This window comes from Eubalaena glacialis, chromosome 14 (genome assembly GCF_028564815.1).
Source record: "Eubalaena glacialis isolate mEubGla1 chromosome 14, mEubGla1.1.hap2.+ XY, whole genome shotgun sequence".
Taxonomy (NCBI): Eukaryota; Metazoa; Chordata; class Mammalia; order Artiodactyla; family Balaenidae; genus Eubalaena; species Eubalaena glacialis.
The window spans coordinates 80,631,783-80,652,265 of NC_083729.1; the positions used below are offsets into that span (position 1 = coordinate 80,631,783).

A 20,483-nucleotide genomic window follows, 5' to 3' on the forward strand; every position below is an offset into this window, starting at 1 on the left:
CCGGACCAGGGCTTGAACCCGTGTGCCCTGCATTGGCAGGCGGATTCTTAACCACTGTGCAACCGGGGAAGCCCTCCTTCCTTTCTTCTTTGCTATTTGGGACCCACTGAGGTAGGAGGCTAGGCAAGGTGGGGATCCAGATAGGGGTCAGAGCTGAGTAAGGCAGAAGCCTAGCAAGGGTGGGGAGACTGGTTACATGCAGAGGGTTGAGTAGGGGAAGGGAATATATATAAATAAAAATAATTTAAGCAAAATAATTTTAAAGTTAATATTACAATAAACATGTAAGCATAACATTGTAGGATGCAAAGAGAGTTTTCATATCCCAGCATCTTGTTGTTATCCAAGGCATTTTAGAGGCCAGTCCTTCTAGGTATATTTGATAATGAGGAAAATAAAGTGAATTCCCCAAAGTCACATAACAACTTGATGGCATAGTTGAGTCTAGAATCCTGGGATTCAGATTCCCAGGTCACCACTCTTTCTACAACAAAATAGCAGTGCTCAAACACTTGATATGCTTATCGTAAAAAAGGGGATTATCAGAATGAAAACACTGGTCAGGAAAGAATATTCCAATGGCTTTTTTTTTTTTGCCACATCACGCACCATGGGGGATCTTAGTTCCCTGACCAGAGATGGAACCTGTGCCCCCTGCAGTGGAAGCTCAGATTCTTAACCATGGGACTGCCAGGGAAGTCCCTCTAATGGCATTTTCTTATAAATTCCCCAATTTCAACTATTTGGAAAAATTGTGGTCGTTCAGATTTCTGCCCTAAAAAGTGGGTTGATATATGCTCAGTTATTGCTCTTCCAGAAGAAAATCTTCATTGAATAGGAACACATCACTGTGTGTTCAGAAATGTAGAAATTAGAAAACAAAAAAAATTGTAGAAATTAGAACTTTATTATATTATAAACATTTCCAGAATATAAACTGATTTTGTATCAAGACTTCTTGAAACGTTTACAACTGTATGTAACTTAAGCTTATTATAATGTATGTCATTTTCCACTTCCCAATCTAGAAAATATACTGCAAGTTAGATCTAACGAAGGTAAAAAAAAAAATCAATCCAAACTGCTTCACAGAGAAAACTAATATAAAAACACCCACCCCAAACTAAAACCCAATCAAGAAATAGACTCTGTATAGCCTATTAATCCTCCAATTTAAAATAAATGACCTCCCAAGGGAAAAATACTTCCACCATCATAGCAATTTGATGAATAAAAGCAAAGCCACCCTCATTAAGGGAAATTACATTACGTATAAGAAAAATGTAGTAATGATTTTAGAAGAGAGGAAAAGTAATTCCCATGTTGGAGAGCAAGTACACTAAATGTTTTCTGTGCACTTAGCTTTTGTACCTGTTCACATGAAAAGAGCGATATGAACTTGGACATCGTAAAACCAAGCTCCTCAACTATTTTTTCAGTTTAACCTCAGGAGAACCAATGCAAGAGCTTCAAAATCCAAGGATAGACTGGTCCCAAAGCATCTCCTCTTCTGTCCTTTCTTTCCCTTGTTCCTTTTTCTCTTTTCTACGCTTACGTTCCTCTTTCTTAGAGGCTACATCTCGGCTTTTTTTGTCCTTTCGGTTCTTAAGCTTTTCTGTACTGACTCTGACTGTTTCCACCTCTGTTTTGTTTCTTCGGATACTCTTGTGTTTGTCTAAATCTATCTCCTCATAAGCTTTCTTCCTCTTATGCTTGGGCCGCTCCTCTTCTGGTTTTTCCCGGCCTTCCTCTGGGTGTCTTTTTCTCTTCTGATGTATCTGTTTATAACTAGCTTGATGGGCACTGGTACTGTTTTCTAAGGAGAGGTGCCTGTAAACTCCAGATTCTACACTGTATGAGCTACAGTTATACTCTTGTTGACTAAAGTTCAGGGCTACTGGTTTTCCTGAGAAACAGTCCCTGGTGAATTGACAGTAGCTCAGGGAGTCTAGTCTCAGCCTGCTGTCATGAGCTGGTAGCCACTGAGGTAACCGCTTCTCCATTGCTTGTGAAATACTGCATGGTCTTCGGTAGGTCTGGACGGGTTCATAAGGGAGTCTTTGATCAAACATTCTACACCTGGGTCTAGAATCAATCTCTTCTTTGTATCCACAGGTTTCCAAATAATCCTCTCTCTTCTTTGTGAAACAAGTCTTTGGCTCTAAGCCTCTGGCTTTCTGCACTTTGATATAATCTTCAAGTTCATCTTGAAAAGAGTCAGATGTCTTCTTTGAATGCTTCATTAGGTTGACAAGGGATTCTCTGTAGAGAAAATGGGAAAAAATTCTTCTTACTATATTATTTTATGCTGAATATTTCCTTTACTCTTGAAAAGAGTCTCAAAAAACAAAATAAAGAAGCCCAAACAAATTAAAACCTACTTTGGCATGAAAGTTAAACATCATGACATTAAATGCCAAAAAGGAGCATCAGAAAGGTCAAATATTGTCTAGGCCACTCACAAATAATTTTATCTTTCTCAGAAGTGGGATGAAGAGGGTAGAAAGGAGCTGACATATAGAATTCTTTTCTAGGGCTAAAAACGTAAGGAATGTAGGGATACAATGACTTACACATCCATGGTGACTGGCCTGATCTGAATGTTCAAACAATTTCTAAAGTTCAGATTAGTCAATTTTTTGTATACTGTTGTCTAAGAAAAGTAATAAACCATAGAGAAGTAATTTGATCTTTAAAATCTTCTGTTTACTCAAACAAAATAAAATGAACACATATACTCACCTGACTAGAGTATTGTAAGACTTAATAATAAAAGGATGTTTGTAAAATGGTTTGGGAATGCTGGAAATTAGAAATTCAGCTATGAGACAAAACTACTTGTAGGTATAGGGCATGAGGAAAGACTAGGGAAAAGAGTTCCGTATCTTCTGAACAGGGTCTTGGATTTCATTCTGTTACTTCTGATTGGTGAAAAAAGCATTATAGAATCCCTTCTGGTTTGTTCTCTATTAAAGCACTGGTGGGAGGGTTAAGGAAGGAAATGGAGGTGACAGCTGAGAGGGGCTAGGATTTATGTAGAGAAAAGTTTCAAAAGAAATGTAAAGCAGATAATGTTAGTCTTTGTTTGCTTGTTTAAATTTCTTTTGGGGGGTGGGGGCAGTACAACTACTATTCCTCTTTCTCTCCCCCCACCTCAAATCCTGCGTTACAAATCTAGCAGAAAAGGTACTCACTATGAGATGATAATGCGCTAGATATATTTGTGTTATACTTTATTTCCAGAAATTAGGAGGCAGCGTAACCCACGTAGAAACAAACATTTCTTTCCATTAACAGAACAAGTCTGAGAGCAATCTAGAGTCACTAATGATCAGCTAGCTTTACTGGCAATTTGAGATTAAAAAGAAAGTCTAAATGAAGCCTAATTTGGTGAGTCAGAAAATTTAGCTCTTATTCAACTCAAACAGTATAAAAATTCTGACTAGAGCAAAATAATGTAACAAATAATTGATTAAATATGGGTAAAAAAATTTGAACAGACACTTCAGAAAAGAATATATACAAATGGACAATAAACAAATGAAAGATGCTCAATGTCATTCGTCATCAAGTAAACGTCAATTAAAAACACAAAAAGGTACTACCTCACCCTCACTAGAATGACTGAAATTAAAGAGACTGGTGAGGAGGTGGGACAATTGGAATTCTCATACATTGCTGGTAGGGATGTAAAATGATACAACTAATTGGAATACAGTCTGGTAGTTTCGGAGGAAGTTAAACATACACCTAACATACGATCCAGTTATTCCACTCCTAGATATTTATCCAAAAGAAAAGGAAGTATATGTCCACATAAAGACTTATACATGAATGTTCATAGCAGTGTTATTTGTAATAGCCCTGGAAAGGAAAAAAAAAAAAAACCCAAATATTGATCAACAGGTGAATGCATAAATCAAATAGTGGTATATCTATAGAATGGAATCAGTGATAAAAAGGAATATATTTTTGATACACTTGAAATAGATGAATCTCAAAATAATCATGCTGAATGAAAGAAGCCTGACAAAAGAGTACATATGATTCCATATATATAAAACTCTTTAAAATGCAAACTAATCTGTAGTAACACAGTGGTTGCTTGGGGATGAGGCAGGAAAAAGTAGGAGGGAGAAATTATAAATGGCACTTTTGTGGGTATGGATATGTTTATTATCTTAATTGTGGTGATCATTTCATGGGTATATACACCTTTCAAGACCTATCAAATTGTATACCTGGAATACATACAGTTTACTGTATGTCAACTATACCTCAATAAAACTGTTAAAAGTCACTAATAAGATTAAAAAGATGTTGATAATTGTTAAAACTGGATGGTGGGTACGTGAGCGTTCATAATACTGTTTTCTCTCCTTATATGTTTAAATATGTTTTATAATAAAAAGATTTCACTTCATAGCCACTAGGATGGCTAGAATCAAAAAGACAGATAGGTGCCACTTGTTGAGACACAGATCAAGAAAAAGCCCCTGTAGCAATCATCTATCCTATAAGCTTATAGCCTCATCAACCAGAGGGCAGACAGCAGAAGCAAGAAAAACTACAATTCTGCAGCCTGTGGAAGGAAAACCACATTCACAGAAAGACAAAATGAAAAGGCAGAGGACATTGTACCAGATGAGGGAACAAGGTAAAACCCCAGAAAAACAACTAAATGAAGTGGAGATAGGCAACCTTCCAGAAAAAGAATTCAGAATAACGATAGTGAAGTTGATCCAGGACCTCGGAAAAAGAATGGAGGCAAAGATCGAGAAGATGCAAGAAATGTTTAACAAAGACCTAGAAGAATTAAAGAACAAACACCTAGAAGAATTAAAGAACAAACAAACAGAGATGAACAATACAATAACTGAAATGAAAAATACACTAGGAGGAATCAATAGCAGAATAACTGAGGCAGAAGAACGGATAAGTGACCTTGAAGACAAAATGGTGGAATTCACTGCCACAGAACAGAATAAAGAAAATAGAATGCAAAGAAATGAAGACAGCCTAAGAGACCTCTGGGACAACATTAAATGCAACAACATTTGCATTATAGGGGTCCCAGAAGGAGAAGAGAGAGAGAAAGGACCTGAGAAAATATTTGAAAAGATGATAGTCAAAAAATTCCCTAACATGGGAAAGGAAATAGCCACCCAAGTCCAGGAAGCACAGAGAGTCCCAGGCAGGATAAACCCAAGGAGAAACATGCTGAGACACACAGTAATCAAATTGACAAAAATTAAAGACAAAGAAAAATTATTGAAAGCAACAAGGGAAAAATGACAAATAACATACAAGGGAACTCCCATAAGGTTAACAGCTGATTTCTCAGCAGAAACTCTACAAGCCAGAAGGGAGTGACATGATATACTGAAAGTGATGAAAGGGAAGAACCTACTACCAAGATTAGTCTACCTGGCAAGGATCTCATTCAGATTTGACGGAGAAATCAAAAGCTTTACAGACAAACTAAAGCTAAAAGAATTCAGCACCACCAAACCAGCTCTACAACAAATGCTAAAGGAACTTCTGTAAGTTGGAAACACAAGAGAAGAAAAAGACCTACAAAAGCAAACCCATAACAATTAAGAAAATGGTAATAGGAACATACGTATCGATAATTACCTTAAACGTGAATGGATTAAATGCTCCAACAAAAAGACACAGGCTTGCTGAATGGATACAGAAACAAGACTCATATGTATGCTGTCTACAAGAGACCCACTTCAGACCTAGGGACACATACAGACTGAAAGTGAGGGGATGGAAAAAGATATTCCATGCAAATGGAAATCAAAAGAAAGCTGGAATAGCAATACTCATATCAGATAAAATAGACTTTAAAATAAAGAATGTTACAAGAAACAAGGAAGGACACTACATAATGATCAAGGCATCAATCCAAGAAGAAGATATAACAATTATAAATATATATGCACCCAACATAGGAGCACCTCAATATATAAGGCAACTGCTAACAGCTATTAAAGAGGAAATCGACAATAAAACAATAATAGTGGAGGACTGTAACACCTCACTTACACCAATGGACAGATCATCGAAACAGAAAATTAGTAAGGAAACAGAAGCTTTAAATGACACAATAGACCAGATAGATTTAATTGATATTTATAGGACATTCCATCCAAAAACAGCAGATTACACTTTCTTCTCAAGTGCGCACGGATCATTCTCCAGGATAGATCACATCTTCGGTCACAAATCAAGCCTCAGTAAATTTAAGAAAATTGAAATCATATCAAGCATCTTTTCTGACCACAACGCTATGAGATTAGAAATCAATTACAGGGGAAAAAAACGTAAAAAACACAAACACATGGAGGCTAAACAATACGTTACTAAATAACCAAGAGATCACTGAAGAAATCAAAGATGAAATCAAAAACTACCTAGAGACAAATGACAATGAAAACATGACGATCCAAAACCTATGGGATGCAGCAAAAGCAGTTCTAAGAGGGAAGTTTATAGCAATACAAGCCTACCTCAAGAAACAATAAAAATCTCAAATAAACAATCTAAATTTACACCTAAAGGAACTAGAGAAAGAAGAACAAACAAAACCCGAAGTTAATAGAAGGAAAGAAATCATAAAGATTAGAGCAGAAATAAATGAAATAGAAACAAAGAAAACAATAGCAAAGATCCATAAAACTAAAAGCTGGTTCTTTGAGAAGATAAACAAAATTGATAAACCATTAGCCAGACTCATCAAGAAAAAGAGGGAGAGGACTCAAATCAATAAAATTAGAAATGAAAAAGGAGAAGTTCCAACAGACACTGCAGAAATACAAAGCATCCTAAGAGGTTACTACAAATAACACTATGCCAGTAAAATGGACAACCTGGAAGAAATGCACACATTCCTAGAAAGGTATAACCTTCCAAAACTGAACCAGGGAGAAATAGAAAATATTAACAAACCAATCACAAGTAATGAAATTGAAACTGTGATTAAAAATCTTCCAACAAACAAAAGTCCAGGACCAGATGGCTTCACAGGTGAATTCTATCAAACATTTAGAGAAGAGCTAATACCCATCCTTCTCAAACTCTTCCAAAAAATTGCAGAGGAAGGAAAACTCCCAAATTCAATCTATGAGGCCACCATCACCCTGATACCAAAACCAGACAAAGATACTACAAAAAAAGAAAATTACAGACCAATATCACTGATGAATATAGATGCAAAAATCCTCAACAAAATTCTAGCAAACAGAATCCAACAACACATTAAAAGGATCATACACCATGATCAAGTGGGATTTATCCCAGGGATGCAAGGATTCTTCAATATACGCAAATCAATCAATGTGATACACCATATTAACAAATTGAAGAAGAAAAACCATATGATCATCTCAATAGATGCAGAAAAAGCTTTTGACAAAAATTCAACACCCATTTATGATAAAAACTCTCCAGAAAGTGCGCATAGAGAGAACCTACCTCAACATAATAAAGGCCATATATGAGAAACCCACAGCAAACATCATTCTCAATGGTGAAAAACTGAAAGCATTGCCACTAAAATCAGGAACAAGACAAGGATGTCCACTCTTGCCACTATTATTCAACATAGTTTTGGAAGTCCTAGACAGGGCAATCACAGAAGATAAAGAAATAAAAGGAATACAAATTGGAAAAGAAGAAGTAAAACTGCAACTGTTTGCAGATAACATGATACTATACATAGAGAATCCTAAAGATGCCACCAGAAAACTACTTGAGCTAATCAATGAAGTTGGTAAAGTTGCAGATACAAAATTAATGCACAGAAATCTCTTGCATTCCTATACACTAATGACGAAAAATCTGAAAGAGAAATTAAGGAAACACTCCTATTTACCACTGCAACAAAAAGAATAAAATATCTAGGAATAAATCTACCTAGGGAGGCAAAAGACCTGTCTGCAGAAAACTATAAGACACTGATGAAAGAAATTAAAGATGATACCAACAGTTGGAGAGATATACCATGTTCTTGGATTGGAAGAATCAATATTGTGAAAATGACTATACTACCCAAAGCAATGTACAGATTCAATGCAATCAGTATCAAATTACCAATGGCACTTTTTACAGAACTAGAACAAAAAATCTTAAAATTTGTATGGAGACACAAAAGACCCTGAATAGCCAAAGCAGTCTTGAGAGAAAAAAACGGAGCTAGAGGAATCAAACTCCCTGACTTCAGACTATACTACAAAGCTACAGTAATCAAGACAATATGGTACTGGCACAAAAACAGAAATACAGATCAATGGAACAGGTTAGAAAGCCCAGAGATAAACCCACGCACCTATGGTCAACTAATCTATGACAAAGGAGGCAAGGATATACAACGGAGAAAAGACAGTCTCTTCAATAAGTGGTGCTGCGAAAACTGGACAGCTAGCTAGATGTAAAAGAATGAGATTAGAACACTCCCTAATACCATACACAAAAATAAACTCAAAATGGATTAGAGACCTAAATGTAAGACCGGACAGTATACAACTCTTAGAGGAAAACATAGGAAGAACACTCTTTGACATAAATCACAGCAGGATCTTTTTTGATCTACCTCCTAGAGTAATGGAAATAAAAACAAAAATAAACAAATGAGACCTAATGAAACTTAAAAGCTTTTGCAAAGCAAAGGAAACTACAAACAAGACGAAAAGACAACCCTCAGAATGGGAGAAAATATTTGCCAACGAATCAACAGACAAAGGATTAATCTCCAAAATATATAAACAGCTCATGCAGCTCAATATTAAAAAAAAACAAACAACCCAATCAAAAAATGGGCAGAAGACCTAAATAGACATTTCTCCAAAGAAGACATACAGATGGCCAAGAAGCACAAGAAAAGCTGCTCAACATCACTAATTATTAGAGAAATGCAAATCAAAACTACAATGAGGTATCACCTCACACCAGTTAGAATGGGCATCATAAGAACATCTACAAACAACAAATGCTGGAGAGGGTGTGGAGAAAAGGAAACCCTCTTGCACTGTTGGTGGGAATGTAAATTGATAGAGCCACTATGGAGAACAGTATGGAGGTTCCTTAAAAAACTAAAAATAGAATTACCATATGATCCAGCAATCCCACTACTGGGCATATACCCAGAGAAAACCATAATTCAAAAGGACACATGCACCCCAATGTTCATTGCAGCACTATTTACAATAGCCAGGTCACGGAAGCAACCTAAATGCCCATTGACAGATGAATGGATAAAGAAGATGTGGTACATACATACAATGGAGTATTACTCAGCCATAAAAAGGAACTAAAGTGGGTCATTTGCAGAGACATGGATGGATCTAGAGACTGTCATATAGAGTGGAGTAAGTCAGAAAGAGAAAAACAAATATCATATATTAACGCATATATGTGGAACCTAGAAAAATGGTACAGATGAACCTGTTTGCAGGGCAGAAATAGAGACACAGATGTAGAGAACAAACGTATGGACACCAAGGGGGGAAAGTGGTGGTGGTGGTGGGGTGGTGTGATGAATTGGGAGATTGAGATTGACATATATATACTAATATGTATAAAATGGATAACTCATAAGAACCTGCTGTATAAAAAAATACAAAAAAACAAGACATAATAGTAAGTGTTGACAAAAAGGAGGAAAAACTGGAAACTTCATTCATTCTTGGTGCGAATATAAAATGTGCAGCTACTTTGGAAAACAGTTTGGCCGTTCCTCAAAGTGTCAAACGTAGAGTTACCACATAACCCCAGCAATTTCACTCTTGGGTTTCAACGCAAGAGGACTGAAAATCTATGTCCACACAAAAACTTGTACAAAAATGTTCACAGCAGCACTATTCCTAACAGCTAAATGCAGAAATGACTCAGTGATCATCAACTGATGAATGGATAAATAAAATGTGGCAATTCACACAATGGAATATTATTCAGCAATAAAAAGGAATGAAATACTAATAAATGGTACAACGTGGATGAACCTTGAAGACATGCAGAGTGAAAGAAGCCAATCCCAAAAGATCACAGATGGTGCAGAGATCAATGAAGAGGTGAATGGAACCTTACCCTTATCAGGTTGAGAACTTGGTGGAGAAATTTGATCATATTCATCCATTAATTGCTTCAGTTTTTTAGCATGAACTTTCCCCAAATAGTGAGACTGTGCAACAACTGAGGAGCTAAAAACCATGATGCAGAGATTAAAAAATCTATTTTTTGTCCAATACTCCACTCCCATTCACCTGAAACCAAGCACAAGCTTGTTATAACAATTAAATAATTCAAAGTTTAGAATTACATCAACATAGATCAATCATCTGAAAACTCATACAATGCATCTTCAATTTCTTATTTTGCTTCCTGTAAATCTGAAAGTAAAGCTAACTTTTTGAGTATGTATTTTACCCTTGAAAAATAAATAATATTGTTTATTTTAGAGAAAGTGATCCAAAATTTACACCTCTGAATTTGAAGATAGCACTCATGAGTTTTAATATATTTAGTCTGAACTAACACTTTTAGAGTTTTGCTTGCTTTCAAGTCAAAGTATCAGCTTCAGTATAAAAAATACTAACAATTTTGAAGCCCTTTATTTTCAACCTACCTCATAACGTGAAACCCACTGCAATTCAAATTATGGCACTATTCCTTATAAGCCTTTTACAAAAGGTATCTGTAAAAAGTTCAGTCTTTGCTCATTCAACGTGGTATCTATAAATAAAATAAAGGGAGGTAACACATTTAGGGTAATATTTTCAATCTTCACCTGGATATCATTTCATATACCATCTCAAATTTTAATTTCCTAAGTGCTTGCAAGGCTAAAGTACTGGCTTTTTGCTTATTAGAATGACAATTTTAGTATAAAAACATTTAGTAAGCCTCTGATATTTACTATGGTAATATATTTTTTAGTCCAGAAAATACCATTCTGAAGGAGAAGTTATTAGGGCACCAGTAGAACTCTGGACTTTATGGAAATGATCTGGGGCATCCAGCCTTAGTACTTCGTGTCTTATAGCAGACATGTTACTGACTTCTACTGACATTTGTAATTGCTAAAATCCCAGAGGTAGCATCTCTCTCCCCACATTGGCTGTCTTCTCCCATCTGGTACTTAATGTAATTGACTAATTTCTCTAAATGCAGGACTTTACACTTCATCTTGTAATGGGTTTAGGCCACCATTCCTACCTCTGACGATCTTTAAAATTCAAATTGTTTTAATCTTGACATTTGCTACTTTTCCCACACATAGTTTTTATATGCATTCAGTCTATGTGTTCATCCATGTTACTGGTGAAAACTTTAAGTAGGAAGACAGTAAGATAATACCTATGGCATGCTACAAAGAATTCACCCTTTTCCTTCATCTAGGATTGATCTATTCAGTCCCAATAAGAAAGAAATTAAGAATTTCATAGAATCTGAGTTTATTCCAAAATTAAATTCAGCATCTTTATGTGAACACTCTATGCTTCTCCACTCCGCTCCCCACCATCTTCCTTCTTATGAGTCTGATTATTCAAATCTATTTGTACTATATAAATGTCTTATTTTTCCATTTTATTAATATTTGAAAAATACATGACATGTCTTCCTAAATTGTAACTATTCTTTCTACAGCAATCGTTCTCAATCTCAATCATTTTGACCAAAGCATTCTATACAGTCAGACAAGTGAACTCTTATTGCCTGGAGGTCTAGGGAGTATACAGCCTAGAGATCAATCACAGAAAGATGTATTTCAAGTTTCATGACTAACCTTAAAAACTCGTGAACTTCTTGAATTCTAGCCTTAAAACATCCATTTTATGTAAAAGTTTTAATTTAATCTTTAAATAAAATGTGCCATTTAAACAAGTACCTCCTGGCACACTGCTGGATACCCCAAAATCTCACGGAAAACTGAGTGTCCTCACTGAAGAATATGATCCCACAACATTCCTCTGATCTACGAGATGGTTCACAAAAGAAAATAAGGCATGGCATCACTTGTACTTTTAGTAAACCTGAAATTGCCTTTTATGGTCACTTCAAAGTATTACATTTACAAGTCACTTATTAATAATTTGTTCTGTAACACTTACTCAGCATTGCCCTTACCATGTACCAGGTACTATTTCAGCACTTAAGAATAGTAACTAATTTTATGCTCCTAAGAAGCCTATGGGCTAAGTACTATTATTATTCATAGTTAATAGATGAGGAAACTGAGGCATAGAAAAGTTAAGAAACATGTCTGTGATTGCAGTTAATAAATGACAGGAGCAGTCTGGCTCCAGAATCTGTTATTAACTGATATGCTTGGCTGCCTTTCCAACTGATGTAAAACTTCTCCACGTTCTAGAATCCACTTCTCCGCTTTTACAAAACCTGAAATATTTTCTGATCTCCAGGGCTTTACACAGCTCTCCATTAAAAAAAATGAAAAGTTAGCCACAAAATGGTGGAACGCATTCTTATTTCATACATCAGACAAAGGACTTCTACCTAGAATAAATAAAGAACTCTATGACTCAATAATAAGACAAACTCAGTTAAAAATGGGCAAACGATTCGAACAGACATTTCAGAAAAAAATATAAACAGCCAAGTAAATGCGAATTAAAACCACGAGATAATACTACACCATCATCAGAATGACTAAATTAAAAGGACTGAAAATACCAAGTGTTGGTAAGGACGCTGAACAACTGGAACTCCCATACACTACTAGTTAGAATTTAAAATGGTACAACTTTACAATCTGACAATTTCTTTAAAAGTTAAATACCTACTATATGATCCAGTCATTTCACTCATATGTATTTGCCCAAGAGAACTGAAAACATAAATCCATACAAAGACCTGTACATGAATATTCACAGCAGCTTTATTTGTAATAGCCAAAAACTGAAACAACCCTAATGTCTATCAACAAGGGAATGGGTAAACAAAATGTGGTATATCCATACAACAGAATTATTCAGCTGTAAAAATGAACAAAATAGCAAGACATACAACATGGATGAATCACAAAATCATCATGTTGAGTAAGACACAAAAGAGTACCTACTATGAGTCCACTTATAAAAAGTTCTAGAAATGCAAACTAATCTATAGTGATAGAAAGCAGATTAGTGGTTGCCAGGGACAGGGGTGGAGGGAGGGATGGACTGTAAAGGGGCAGGAGGAAACTGTTGGGGTTGGTGGAAACATTTGGCATTTTGTTTATGAAGGTGGTTTCATGGGAGTATACACCTGTCAAAAACTCATTGAACTGTACACTTTAAATAAGTGCCGTTTATTGTAAGTATACCTCAGTAAGGTGTACGAGAGGAGCTTAAAGATCTATAATGAATGTTTTGAAAAAAAAATTCTACCTTAATTTGTTAAACTGGATTTTTAAGTGTTGGCTTTGTTTCTAGAAAGATCACCCACCTAACAAAGCTCAAGTCACCTATGCAGAACTGCTGGTTGTCATACTATGTTAATTATCTCACTGCTTCTACGAGCCAGACATAGGGACTCTGGAGTCAGCTCTGGGATTTATTAGTTATATGAGCTTGGTCGAGTTTCTCAACCTCTAACATAGGCTATAACATACACCTCAGAGTCGTTGTGTGTCTTAAGGAAATTAATAAATGTAAAGTGCTTAGCATACTGAGGGCTGTACAACTGAGCTGTTTTTATTGTTATTCAGAATTTCATCTACTTAACTGATAGAATGAAATGTTTTTCCAACCAATTATTCTAGTAACTACAGAAAGTAGAAAAGGTTATGGGTAAACAGGTCAGGAGTGCCTGACAGGAGCACCTATTCTTTGTATTTCAAGCTAACTCATGTTTCAGAAGGACTTTTTTTTTTTTTTAATGAAAGCTGAAAGTTCAACTTGATCCTTATTATCTTTTCTGATTGCTCTGATTTTAAACCAACTCTTTGTAAAGATTTCAGTTTATGTCCTGTGTTAACGTCTGCTACATATAATGTCTAAAAGAATATGGAATGTCAAGCAGAAACACGCAGGTTATTTACAAGCTGGTATTAGGTCTCAAGCAAGAAATAGTTTGTCTCTTCTGAAACTAATCTGGAGTATTTTTTCAGTTGTACCTTCTAAAATTTTTGGAAAAAATCTAGCAAAATTCTGAAAACTTGACACTCCTATTTGTACACCACAAGCCTAGTTATAGACCAACACTCACAATGTCATTTACTTCCAGGAAAGATATCATAGTGGAAAGAGAAAGAAAATGGAATCTTTTATTTTGGAGAAATGAAACTATGCACGTTGTTATTCAATAGCTGTACAAGGTTTGGTCTTTTTTATTTCAGTATTAGTAGCTAAAGCCATTGCAAAAGCTAAAGTAATAAAAACACTGCACGTGAACTACTGAGTTAAATATGAAACACATGAATAGTATGAATTACTTGTAATTCAAAACTGTCTAAAAAATGCTTCATATCCTAATAAAATACTAAGAACCACTCCACTTTTCCTAATTCTAGACCTGTCAGAGAGAATTTGTTACATTCCAACCACCCTTTTAGAAATAGCAAAACCTGAACTTAACTTTTGCATTGTATGAAATGTTTTTAATATGCCTCAATAGGTTTAATAGGTTGAACGAGTAAATCAACTCAATTTGAGTGAAAAATTTACTAAAATTTTTCACACCCACAGCACATTATTTGATTTGTGTTGTGACATGGTATTAAAACATAATACAGCATAAAGGTTTTAAAAATATTTCTTAAATATCCTTAATCACTGAAGAAAAAAATGTTTGAGCAAAATTAGGAATGTTAACTTGCTAAGTTTTAGGTATAATTAGCTTCCCTTTAATAAATTCTTCCTCTTTAATAAATATACCAAATTAATGGCATGGTCCTATACTTTTAAATTTAGTTCACTAAGAAGCATTAAAAGACAATTTTCCCCACTATTTGCATCTTCTTTCTCTCAGCAATGTTATGTAGCATTCACTGTACTTTGTAAAGTTATCCAAAAGTATTTTGTTTGATGCAATAGTAAATAGTATTTTTAAAAAAATCTCAATGTCTAATTGCTTGTTGCTAACATTTAGAAATACTATTGGATTTGTATATTGACCTTGTATTTCGTGTCCTTGATAAACTCACTTCTTATTCTAGTAGCATTTCCCAAAATTCCTTGGGGTTTTCTACATAGATGATCATAGCATCTGCAAATAAAGACAGTGTGATTTCTTCCTCTCCTATCTGTAAACCTTTTTTTTTTTTTCTTGTCTGACTATACTGGTTAGGGCCTCTAGTACAATACTGAAAAGAAGTGGTGAGGATGGATATCCTTCCCTTGTTCCTGGCTCTTGAGAACTGCAATCTTTTAATACATTATAATCTTAGGAAAGACTAAGTAGAACACAGCACTAAGTTTTAGGAGACTAGGTAACTGATTCTGTTATCTTAACCAAAGTATGCTGGGACTTCCCTGGTGGTCCAGTGGTTAGGACTCCGTGCTTCCACTGCAGGGGCCACAGGTTCGATCCCTGGTTGGGGAACTAATAAGATTCTGCACGCCGAGTGGTGCGGCCAAAAAAAAAAAAAAAAAAAAAACCCCAAAGAAACCATTAACCAAAGTATGCTGTTTTATTTCTTTTTGTTTTGACCTTGAAGGTCAAATCCCATTTAAGAAGTTTTGAGAGATGCAGCGTGTACCTGTTAGCATCATGAATATTCTTAACTGTGCTAGTTATTTTTTTTTTTTAAACTTTGGGTTTGTTTATTTATTTATTTATTTATGGCTGTGTTGGGTCTTCGTTTCTGCGCGAGGGCCCTCTCCAGTTGCGGCAAGTGGGGGCCACTCTTCATCGCGGTGCGCGGGCCTCTCACCATCGCGGCCTCTCTTGTTGCGGAGCACAGGCTCCAGACGCGCAGGCTCAGTAATTGTGGCTCACGGGCCTAGTTGCTCCGCGGCATGTGGGATCCTCTCAGACCAGGGCTCGAACCCGTGTCCCCCGCACTGGCAGGCAGACTCTCAACCACTGCGTCACCAGGGAAGCCCTGTGTTAGTTATTAACCTTGCCTTTTCAGGAAATGAGATTAGTATGTGACCTATGAGCTTGCCAAGCTCTAGCTGTTTTACACTAATACTACAACCATAAAAGTAACTGAGGATTTACTATGGCATATTTCCAATGACAGAATACAAAGAAATTAACAAAATCATTAATTGCGAGCACTAGTTACATACTTAACATAAAATATATGTCTTAAACTAAACCTTTGAACATCAATAATTATAAGTAATCTATGGCTAGCTAGCTCAAGGTTCTTGCTTGTGAAATGTTTTACTTGGACCCATGGCAGACATCCTATCTCAGAATGCCATCAAATACATGCCAGTCCTTCTAAAAGATCAGTAAACGTGAACGGGTCTGTGAATGCTCTTCTCCTAACACACAGTACCTGGTCCATAGTAGGAGTTCTGTTTTCTGAATAACTGTAAGAAGGGCTGTTAGCTAGATTTTCTGTCATTTGACTCGAATCTCTGCTTACTGTCAAGAAAACAAAGGAACATTTTTGGTAATTGCTATGTAAATGGATTTATGATTCAATAAGAATTCAGAAATGTTCTTCATTCTTAAAATGAGTCTAATTTTTTTTCCTAAAAAGCAGACAAGTAAGAACTGTTTGCTGTGGTTTTGTTTTTACTGATTTCTTAGGAATATTATTACTCAGTAGAACATTTTTAACTATCAAAAATATCTGAGAAACTTCATTGAATGAATTACAAAGTGTCCCGGAAAATCTTTCCCTTGACCATAAATGCAATGCATATTTCTTTTCATATAAGTCTGGTCATGTGGTATTTCTTTGGGTTTTTGTGATTGAGTTTAATTTCTCAATTTCCTATTTATAATCTTACACCGTCTATATATTCCCTGCTTGCTAATTTTTAATCCTTACTGACCTTTATTATCAAGCCCAATATAGAGGAGCTCCTTATAAGTGTTACAGCTATAGGTGAAAATGCATCAGCAGTTTTAATAGTATCAGGGTCTTGAAAGTGAGAGTGGAATTTTAATAACTGGAAGCATTACAATTCTTTGATACCTTTTGGAGGAATCTCCTAATAAAGTCTTTTAAGGAAAAAAAAAGATACTGGCCAAGTACTAAGCAAATTTTTTTTTTTCTCTTCTTGTTCATGTACTATTATATTGGCAATTACGTTAGGCTTTTATAAATATCTAAACTAAAAATACATTGGGTCCTACTCCTACTAGTGTTTTAAATAGCATGTCAAGTATTTAGTATGTGTTAAGTAGCAGTTAACTGAAAAGTTAATTAAGGATATTTACTTAAAGCGACAAGAGGTAATTTTTAGGTAACAAGTTGTATTTTGTTTTTCAAATCCTAGTGAAGTCTCAACCGTAACTCAACAGACTTCATTACTCTTTGAATGTCATTTGATGGCCATTAGAGGTCAAAGTTTCATGTTTTATGAATTGCTGTTCTAGCACACAGCCAAGCCATGGAAAGAATATCAGTATGGAACAGCAAAATCAGTTCACAATTTTAGAGCTGTCAAGGAGCTCAGTTTGGTTAGTGCAGACTTCCTCAACTTCGACACTACTGACGTTTTCAGTAGGATAATCCTTTGTTGTTTGTGTTGGTGGCCTGTGCATTTTAGGTTGTTTGTGGCATCTCTGGCCTATACCAAGTAGATGCCAGTAGCACCTGTAATCACCAAGCCCCTTCTTGTCCAGTGGCAAAAACCAAGGGAAAAAAAAAAAGGCTCCAAACACTGTTAAATGTCCTCTGAGGAGAGGGTGGGGCAAAAGCACCCCTGATCGAGAACCACTCAGTTGGGCTAGTCCAACTCCCCTCCCCACAGATGACAAAACTCAAGTCCAGGAAGTTTGGGACTTAGGGTCATACAGCTAGTTAAGAAATTAGCATTAGAACTTAACAGTCAAGACTCCTATTCCAGTGTTCTCATACCACCTTGAAGCAGTATAGAAAGGTAACTGCTAGCATCGTGTGAACTGGTTTAAAGTGTTTAGTAATTGCACATATTCAAAGTTATTGCAAAAAACCAAGTCTGGCAGAAAGCTGTTTTTTTTTTTTTTTTTTTTACCGTAAGAAACTGTTTCCAAATCTTCCTGTGATGTGGCCATGGGAGCTAAAATGAATTGTAGTCTTGACACCTATAAACTGCTCAGGCTTACTTGTTAGTGAAAGGCAGGAAATCTGGTACGAAAGCAGAAAATTCAAGAGATTTTATTTTTTAATATCCTAACAATCAGACTAACCCAGGTTGATTGAAGACACTAAATCTAGTCTTCCAAAGGTTGTCTTCACTAAGGGACTTAATGGAACATCATTTGGTTGCAATGAAATTCTAATTTCCATTTTTAGTGAATGGAATTTACATAAAGTTCTTACAAAATGTTTTAAGAAATTTATAATACTTTACTGTTTGCCATTCCTCCAAGTGAAAGGTATAAAAGATTATTGAATACCACACAAAAATAGAGTATACTGTGGAAGAGGGTGAAAATAAAAATTATTTTAATGAAGTTACTATATTTACTGCTGTCCTTCAGGAAAAAGGAAATTAAATTATCCAACAATGTTCTGGCTTCCACCATCTTTCTCTCTGGAGACAAAAAGCAACATAAGGCAACACTGCAAATACTAAAAATTAATTATGAAAATGAAGATGGCGGAATGTTTTACTAGATCTTCTGCAGTGGGATCAAGCTCCACCGTCTAAAATCCTTTCCAAAACTTCCTTAAAGCCTAAACTCAGGGTTTGGAACCAGCAGTTTGTTTACAGGTATACAGTAATTGTAGAAACTCAAACATCTCTTAGATTGAGATGATCAAGAAATAGCTTTCTGTGTTAGGGAAAATGTGCTGGTGAAAACTCTAGGCAGATATACTCCTTCCAAACTTCTGCACAAAGACTTGACCAAACTTTAACTTGGCCTCCAGGCAGCCTGTGGCTACGACCCTCGGATGAACCAGCCCCATTTTGAGCTCAGATCTGGAAAAACTTGGGGCTGTCAAAACACATTTACTGTTTGTTCTAGCCAACACCTGATGACAGGTCCCTGGCCGCTCTTTAGTACTTACTAAAAAGGGTTTACTATGTGAACCCTTGCTCTGTCCCTCTGAGATGTATGTGTGTACCTCCTACAACCTAGGAGTGTCTTTCTCAAGGATCTGGAAGCCATTCCTTTGCAGTGTAATCATCAGGAAGGACAGGGCCCCTGTCTCCCAGTCCCTGTGGGAAAACAGAATCCTCACTTCCGTAACTGCCGGCAAACTGACACAGCTCGCCTACTGCAAGGACACTACCCAACCCTTTGTAATTTTGCACGTCCCTGCCTCTACTTGAGCTCCACCTTGCCCCATTCCTACATTTTCCCTTTAAAACCCCCAGACACCTCTGCGCAAATCGGAATGGAGCTCAGCTCTTTTCCTACTGTCAGTAGTTGCTGAATAAAAGCTGTTTTCGCCGCCCCATGTCCTGCTTTATTAGCTTTGACGCTGGCAGGTACATATTAAAACTCAGACCACTGTAAATCTTAGAGGCTTGTTTTACACGGCGTTATCCTCAAAAACCCGGGCAAACTCTACAAAGTGATCCCTCAAAAGCCTCACCCCCTTCTCTCCTCCAGGGCCCCGGCACCTCTAAGCTCGCGTGTTTACTTCCTACCCTCCCCGAACTCTGAACTCCACTTCTCCCCACGTGTGAGTGAGGGCGCTACTTTCCAGGATGTTGATTTCACCCTGCGCAGGTCTACGCCCTTCCACGTCTGGGGCCTTTTCTCTCCTCGTCTCTGTCCCCTCGATCTCCGAGTGTCCTCATCACCCCCCTTCCCTCTCCCTGACGCTTCAGATCCACGGCCTAGGCCTGGTCGCCTCTCTCCCGCTCCAACCTCAGCTTCCCCGGCAGCGGAGGTGTCCCTTCTCCCTCCACGATCCGCGTGGGGGCCCCGGCGCCCGTTTCCGGGGGTGGCGGGTGGAGAGGGGTGCGTACTCTCCGGGCCCGCCCGGCCTCTCCCGGGCCGCGGGGTCGAGGGGCTGAACGCCTGGGCCGCCCCCGCTGCCGGGGCGGGAACTCACCTTCTCTGAGGCAGGGGCGGCCGTCTACAACTACTGTCCCCCTCCCCGCCAACGCCGCCGGCCAGTGGGTAGGCCGAGGAGGAGGAGGCGGAGAGGCAGGGACAACCGCTGCCGCCACCGCTGCCTCCGCCGCCGAGCAAGCGGGGTGGGAGCAGGAGGCGGAGACCGGACTTCCTGAAGGGAAGTCGCCGCCACCACCGGCAGCTGACTGGACAGCACCGCCGCCATAGCGGCGAGGCGCGCTACTGCACTTGCCCAGCAGCCCCGCTCCCAGAAAGCCCCGTTTAGCCCCGCCTTCCTGTTTACCCCGCCCCCTTCGTCCGCTACTTCCGGTGCTGTATTCTAACCTGGCTCGCGCCCG

At 37.4% G+C, this 20,483-nt stretch overlaps 1 protein-coding gene across 2 annotated transcripts; it reads right to left on the reverse strand.

The window, feature by feature from the left end:
• Positions 1-946: 946 nt before the first annotated feature.
• Positions 947-20,322, reverse strand: LOC133104811 (lysine-rich coiled-coil protein 1). Of its 2 annotated transcripts, XM_061210639.1 has the most exons (4): positions 20,123-20,322; positions 10,631-10,737; positions 10,093-10,268; positions 947-2,262 (listed from the first exon to the last, which is right to left on the reverse strand). In XM_061210639.1, the coding sequence occupies exon 4, from the start codon at positions 2,241-2,243 to the stop codon at positions 1,470-1,472; it is 774 nt and encodes a 257-aa protein (XP_061066622.1). In that variant the 5' UTR covers positions 2,244-2,262; positions 10,093-10,268; positions 10,631-10,737; positions 20,123-20,322; the 3' UTR covers positions 947-1,469. The 2 variants fall into 2 exon arrangements, with proteins under 2 accessions (XP_061066622.1, XP_061066623.1); XM_061210640.1 differs by lacking the exon at positions 10,631-10,737.
• Between the last annotated feature and the right edge of the window lie 161 nt (positions 20,323-20,483).